Below are 7,678 nucleotides of genomic sequence, written 5' to 3'. Positions count from 1 at the left end.
CATTCATTTTTGTAAGACTTTGTGTTCCAAATTTTTCCTCCTTTTGTCCCCCCTCCCTAAGATAGCAAGCAATCACATATAGATTAAATATATGCAATCCTTATATAAACATATTTCCATATTTGTCACGTTGTACAAGAAAAATCAGACCAAAAGGGAAAAAAACACGAGAAAGAAAAAGCAAACAAACAAAGGTGAAAATACTATGCTTTAATTCACATTCTGTCTCCATAGTTCTTGTAGAGTTCTATTTCTAGTCCAGACGCTCATCTTGCTCATTCCTCTATGTCATTCTGCACTCCTGGTGAGATTTTTTGCAATATAGAACTCTGCCCATGGTAAGGTTGGCTATTGTGGCCCCAGTTAGGTTCTGCCCCTGGAGCATTGCCATAGCACTGGCAAATCAAGAGGCCAGGCAAAATTCTGTAGTCTAGCATGAAGATCATCTCCATGACACTGGAAAGGAAAGGGGGGGGGGGGAAGAGAAGTGTGAGGCTGAGTTTTATTGTAAGCAATGTATCCAGTTCATGGCTTGACTAAAAACATCACTGCTAGTAAAATGGGAGGTAAAGGAAGAGTTACTAAGTGAGCTCCAGGCAGATGTCAGTTGATGTTTTGTTTTGTTTTTTAAATCTTCTTTTGAATTTTGGTGTCCTAGATCATAGAGATAGCTGCAGTTGCTTTATCTTTGGCATGTAATTTCTTCTTTAGAGAAGTTTGAGAGATTGTAGGGATCAGAGAATATGTCTAGTCTGCTATCTTGTTAGTTATGTGACTTTTGTTATAAATCAACTATTTTTTATTCCTAGTTTATTTTTAAATTTTCATTTAATTTATATTATTTATTTTTGCTGAGGCAATTGGGGTTAAGTGACTTGCCCACCGTCACACAGCTAGGAAGTGTTAAGTGTCTGAGGCCAAATTTGAACTTAGGTCCTCCCGACTTCAGGGTTAGTTGCTCTATCCACTGCACCATCTAACTACCCCTAGTTTATTTTAACCGTCTTTAAAAAAAATATTCTTAGGAATCTTCTTGTCCTTTCCCAATTCCACAGTTACTTTTTACTGTTTCTTTTTGGAAATATTTATGGGAGATGCCTGAATGATTACCAAAAGCCACAACTTGTTGACTATCCATGTTCCCATGTCTGGTATTTCCCTTGAGTGAGATGGCAATTAAGGGGAGGGGGGGTGTCATAGAAAAATAAAGAAGTACATTAAAACGCAGCAAGAATTTAAGTAGAAGTATTTAATGTGTTTCTAACTTTATGGCTTCATCAAATTCAATTTTTAAAAATGGTTCCTAAAAAGAACAATTAAATGTAATGGAATGTAGCTCAACTGTACATCTAGAAAATACAAAGTGATCAGTTTTTTAATCTGTTTTTATTTTTAGTTGTTGAAATAATCACATCCATTTAATTGAAAAGATTTTACCCACAGCAAATGTGTTCATTTATTTTGGTTACTGCTTTCTCGAGGTATCCAGGATCCTGGCTGGAAGGTTTTACCAGTGCTAGTGGGGTCTTCTGATGGGTTATTCTTTCCAAAGTCAGGAGCTGAAGCATGTCCTTTAATCTGAATTTGAACTGGTGAAGCAACAAGCATCTCCTCCTTGCTGTCTGCTATTTGAAGTTTTTCTTTTTCAGAAATATCTTTGATTTTTATTTTAATATCTTCTCTATATTTCTCATTCTTCATTATTTCCTGCATGAACACACAGTAATGGAAGATGTGAAAAATCCTGTTAGACATAATTTGTGGTTACAAAAAGAAAAAACAAGAAGGGACTTAAGAAAATATATACTTTCCTTAAAAGAAATTAAGTCATATATAATGTCTGTTCATATTTAATGTGTGTCTATTCAGTGTAAATGTAGAATGGATACTACATCTTATCATCAAATTAGAAAATTAAATTGTTTCATCCTTTTGTTTAGTATACAATAATAAAATGGAAGACTATTAAATAGGCATATTCATCACAAAAATGAAACAAATAATTTAATCAAAATGAGCTCACAGTAGCCATCAACATAGACCAAAACAGATAGATAAAATTAGTCTTAAAACACACCATTTGAATTTATTGTTCATTTTTTTTTTTTTTGGTAACTAGTCATTACTCAGATCTACCACAGTAGAAGTGGCTGGCAGTTTCAGGGCCAGCATAGACACAAGAGATGTTAGGAACCAAATTACTGCTATGGCTACTTTCCTTCTCTCCTTAAAAAAAAAAAAAAAAAAAAGATGAACGTAAGAAGTCTAAATTCAAGCCAAATGGGACCAATACTAAATTGTAGATACTTTTCACTGGCTCTCCTCTATTAAGGATTGCATGTTACAGGAAACATAGGTATATATAGAATGAAACCCCTATTCTAGGCAATTGCCATTTGAAAAACTGCACCAAATAAATAACATGAAGGATGGATTAGAAGAAAAAAAAGATTGAAGAGTCAGAAGGTTACAGCACAACATATTAAGGATTGTGGGAATAGAGAAGTACTGTGAAATACTTCAAAAGTAGATTAGATAGGACTTAGAAAATAGTAAGATATGAGAAAACAGGCAATCTTGGTGGATGAGTTACAATTTCACTGATAGAAACAATGAAGTCAGTAGAAATAGACTTTTTAGGAACGATATTAAGGTAGGGTTGCTACATATTATGTATGAAATGCCAGTAGGACAGGTGGGGATATCCTTTTTTTTTTTTTTTTTTTTTTAATTTAATAGCCTTTTATTTACAGGATATATACATGGGTAACTTTACAGCATTAACAATTGCCAAACCTCTTGTTCCAATTTTTCACCTCTTACCCCCCCCCCCCTCCCCTAGATGGCAGGATGACCAGTAGATGTTAAATATATTAAAATATAAATTAGATACACAATAAGTATACCTGACCAAAACGTTATTTTGCTGTAGAAAAAGAATCAGACTCTGAAATATTGTACAATTAGCTTGTGAAGGAAATCAAAAATGCAGGTGTGCATAAATATAGGGATTGGGAATTCAATGTAATGGTTTTTAGTCATCTCCCAGAGTTCTTTTCTGGGCATAGCTAGTTCAGTTCATTACTGCTCCATTAGAAATGATTTGGTTGATCTCGTTGCTGAGGATGGCCTGGTCCATCAGAACTGGTCATCATCTAGTATTGTTGTTGAAGTATATAATGATCTCCTGGTCCTGCTCATTTCACTCAGCATCAGTTCGTGTAAGTCTCTCCAGGCCTTTCTGAAATTATCCTGTTGGTCATTTCTTACAGAACAATAATATTCCATAATATTCATATACCATAATTTATTCAGCCATTCTCCAACTGATGGACATCCATTCAGTTTCCAGTTTTTAGCCACTACAAAAAGGGCTGCCACAAACATTCGTGCACATACAGGTCCCTTTCCCTTCTTTATAATCTCTTTGGGATATAATCCCAGTAGTAACACTGCTGGATCAAACGGTATGCACAGTTTGATAACTTTTTGAGCATAGTTCCAAACTACTCTCCAAAATGGTTGGATTCGTTCACAACTCCACCAACAATGCATCAATGTCCCAGTTTTCCCGCATCCAGGTGGGGATATCCTATAAGTACTTAGAAATTCAAGTTTATAGCTAATAAGAAAGGGGACAATTGGAGACATAGATTTGTGGGTTGGCAGCACAGAAATGATATGAATGAATAATATCAAAGGATTCAGGATAGAGAGGACAAGTGGGTCCAAGACAGAATCTTGAATATCTACTTATGGTGGAAGAGGAAGAGAAAATAGGAAAAGACAAGAAAAGAGTAATTAAAGAGGTAGGCCACTATATCAGAAGCCAATGGGAGGGGAGGAGGGAGAGAGAAAGGATAAGAGCATAAAATAGAGAGGGTGTGGTGAATAATGTCAAATGCTTTAGGGAAGGAAAGGAGTACCAGGGTTAAAAATAGCTATTGTGTTTGCTTATTAGGAAATCTCTGTTAACTTCTGAGGAAGCAGATTTAATTTAATATTCAGGATGAAAGTTAGGTTATGAGAGACAGAGTGGAAAGCAGGAGGAAAAAAGTTTTAGGCAACTTTTCCAAGAATTTTGACCATGGAAGAGAAGAGTCTGATGGATTTGGGTTAAATGTTAAAGAAAGGCATTTTTTAAGGATTTGTGTATATGTGTGTGTGTGTGTGTGTGTGTGTGTGTGTGTGTGGACAAATTAGAAGGAAGAGAGGGATTAGTGAAGATTATGATGGGGGGAATACTGATGTAGCAAGGTTCAGGAGAAGCAAAGAGGTGACAGAGTTAAAAGTATAAGTAGAGGGAATCAAAATTTTTTTGAGACAGGATAGAAAGTAGGGAGAATGAAAGGCTATTCAGAAAGTTTGAGGAACAGAGGAAAACATTTTAAGAAGCTTTGGCCAGATATTTTTAATTTTACTAATTAAATAAGTAGGCTACTTTATCTTGGATGGAAGCCTGGGCTTGAGGAAAAAGGAAGAGTAAGTAGGTTTAAAACAGCTGCCATGGAGATACAGATTAGACTAAAGGGAAAGAAAGACTAGTGAGTAGCAGTGAGGGACCAGTTGAGGTAATACAAATTATAATAGGTGAAATCAGCATAGATGCAATGACTTAATCCAGGCAAGAGTCTTAAGGTGCCACTTGTTTCCTCATCTGTAAAAAAAAAAGGGGCAATAATTGCATCTACTTCCCAGGATTGTTGTGAGGATAAAATGGGATACTTATAAATTCTATTACTATTATTATTGTTGTTGTTGTTTACTGGTATCTGAAGTTGTGATAGAGGAAGTTTGTGGAGGTGGGCAAGAAAGGGAACAAATTAAAATAGATAAGCAGGGTTCAAGGACAGGTATGGAGGTGAGGAAAGCCAAAGTATGGAAGATAAATGGGAATGGCAGAGAATCACAATCAGGGTATGAATGAAAAGTTGAGGTGGAATGAGAGTAAGTTGTATTTCCAATTGGAATGTAAAAGTTCAGGATTTTAAAGACAGTTTAGTTCTGTGAGAGGCAAGGTCTAAAATGTGAAACATGGCATATTGATTAGTGGAAAAAGGGGAATGCAAAGAAACTGAGGAATACTAAATAGTATTTTGGTTAATTTAAGAAATGAAGCTCTTGAGAAGGATGGCAAGAAATGGAAAGGAAATGAACTTGGTGCTGAAATTGGATTTTGAAGGAAGAAAGTTAGTGAAGATGGTAGCAAAGCAGAGGTGGAAAGCTAAGGTATACCAATACCTCTTCTGATCTTTTAAAGTTGAGGGATGTGGGGAACCAGTGGCTTTCTGTGGAGAGAGTTTCTAGGAATGTGGTATTCTCAAGGGGAAAGCCAGGTTTTTCTGTTAAAGTGAGAAGTGGGAAGGATATTATAGAAATCACACTCTATAATAAGTTAATTGCTTATAGTCTCTGAAAATTCAAAATAACTATCTTTTACAGAAACTCTAAAAAATGTGTTGAAGCTGAAAGAAGTGGATACATGAAAAAAATTTTCATTATATCTTAGGGGCTGAAAAGAATTAGAAGTTATTTAATTTTCCATTCAAAGGAGAAATCCTTTTTAAAGAATTTTTAATAAGATATTATTTTTCCAAATAACATGTTGTTTAACTAATTAAATAACTAATAACATAGTGTTCAACATTCATCTTTTCAAAAACTTGTGTTCCAATTTTTGTCCTTCTCCTCTTCCTTCCTCCCCTCCCCAACATGGCAAGCAATTTGATAAACATGTGCAATTCTTCTAAACTTATTTCCATACATATTTGTCATGCTGTGTAAAAAAAAAAAAAAGTCAGGTCAAAAGGGAAGAAAACAGAGAAAGAAAAAAAAAATAACAAGCAAACAAGCAACAACAAAAGGGGAAAATATGATGCTTTGATCCACATCAGGAATACTTTTTATAAATACATTACTAATTATAATTTCCAACAATCCTAACAATTGAGATACTAATAATGCAAAAAACTGTTTTGATGTATCTTTGATCAGTTATTTGGGTTATGAGGAGTAAATTGATGCCATGTAGTGTATGTATAAAACTTTAGTTTTAATTATTCTAAAATCTGAAATTTTACTCCTTAGGGGAATGGCCTGAACTCACATCCCTAGGATAGGCCTGGAGGGATGAGGAAGAAAGCTAACAATAAATAAAGAAGTATGAATATCACTATCTTCATTGGTTCCAGGAAATGACCAAAAACTTGTCTCAATTAATGAGAGAAAAACTAAGAGCAATCCAGTAAGGAGCATAGAGTCAAAAACACAATAGAAAAGGGGCAGCTAGGTGGCACAGTGGATAGAGTACCAGCCCTGAAGTCAGGAGACTGAGTTCAAATCTGACCTCAGACACTTAACACTTCCTAGCTGTGTGACCCTGGGCAAGTCACTTAACCCCCCAAATGCGTCAGCAAAAAAAAAAAAAAAAAAGTATAATAGAAAATTAGTCGAAGAGGAAATCTCATGCTGAGTGCCAACAAGGATGAGAGGTTTAGAGATCCTGAAATAATGATGAAGAAACTTGGGATTATGACCTGTGCATATCAGCTATAGAACCTGAGGATCTAAAAAGAAGATTTGGGGACAGGTGGTAGGGAATGAATTTCAGCATTGTCTTTATCCAAAAGGTTATCATGTGGAAGACTGATTAGGTATGTTCTGCATGGTGCGGCAGAATTATGAGCAATCTATGAAAGTTGCAGACATGCAAATTTAGCTTTTATATGGGCATAAATTTCCTCATTATTATATAGCCTCAAAATTGGCACACACTGTTTTGGGAGATACTGGTTAACTATGGCTTATTAAAGATTTCCAAGTAAAGGTTGGATCAATGCTTGATGATGCCTCTTGTTGAGGCATGGGTTGGATTTGATTGTCTCTAAGATTTCTTTCAACTCTGTGATTCTGTGAGACCTAAGCTTAAGATTTCAGGTCTCTTTTAGAATCCTATTATACTTTTCTTCTAGGTAGAAGAAATAATCTCACAATTTAGGGCAAACCAGTCACTGCATGAAAAATATGATTTATGCAGACCAACCAGGCATCACTCAAATGCATTGAAGGCATCAGCAAAAAGGGCACCTGCAGAGTTAGAGAACTGAGGAAGGTCTGGAGCTCAGAGTACACATAGCTTTGGAAGACAGATACTAAAGTCTTTTTCAGATGGGATCTAGGAAAAATAAATGGGGGAAGGGGGTTCTCCAACTTGAGAGTCAGTAAATCTAGGTGAAGCAAATTTCTTTATATTTTGTAGGACTAAAGCTGATAGTAAGACTAATCATTGGGGGACCATTTCCCCCAAGTTTTCTACACTTGTGATTTATAGGCAGATTTAAAAACTAACAGTTTTTTCAATGATATTCATCAACAAGAAAGCTAAAACTGATCTAACGAGTATCAAGAATAGAACTTGACAGACAGCAATCAGTCACAAGGGAAAAGGGAAAGAAGGACAAGGTCTGTTTTCTTGGAGTTGGTACTTTGAATGATAGGATCATAGATCTAGAGCTGAAGGGACCTTAGAGGACATCTAGTCCAATTTTTTCACTTTATAGGTGGAAAACTGACACCTATGGAATAATGTGCTCAATATTAAGTTTAACTTATAATAATGTTTATAATTTGTAAATTTTATTCTTTATTTTCTATTAAATATCTTTTCTCTATCCTCTTA

General features: G+C 35.3%; 1 protein-coding gene across 1 annotated transcript in view; it reads right to left on the bottom strand.

Annotated features, from left to right (window-relative positions):
- Positions 1–1,367: 1,367 nt before the first annotated feature.
- The window catches only part of NDUFAF2 (NADH:ubiquinone oxidoreductase complex assembly factor 2), a 229,071-nt gene continuing 222,760 nt past the window's right edge, over positions 1,368–7,678 (bottom strand). Inside the window, exon 4 of the mRNA XM_031965383.1 lies at positions 1,368–1,707. Coding sequence (XP_031821243.1) covers positions 1,453–1,707 — 255 coding nt within the window. The 3' untranslated portion in view covers positions 1,368–1,452. The remainder of the gene's footprint in view (positions 1,708–7,678) is intronic.

The sequence above is a fragment of the Sarcophilus harrisii genome, chromosome 1, assembly GCF_902635505.1.
Source record: "Sarcophilus harrisii chromosome 1, mSarHar1.11, whole genome shotgun sequence".
In the NCBI taxonomy this organism is placed as follows: domain Eukaryota; kingdom Metazoa; phylum Chordata; class Mammalia; order Dasyuromorphia; family Dasyuridae; genus Sarcophilus; species Sarcophilus harrisii.
This window is presented reverse-complemented; position numbering and strand designations above follow the sequence as displayed.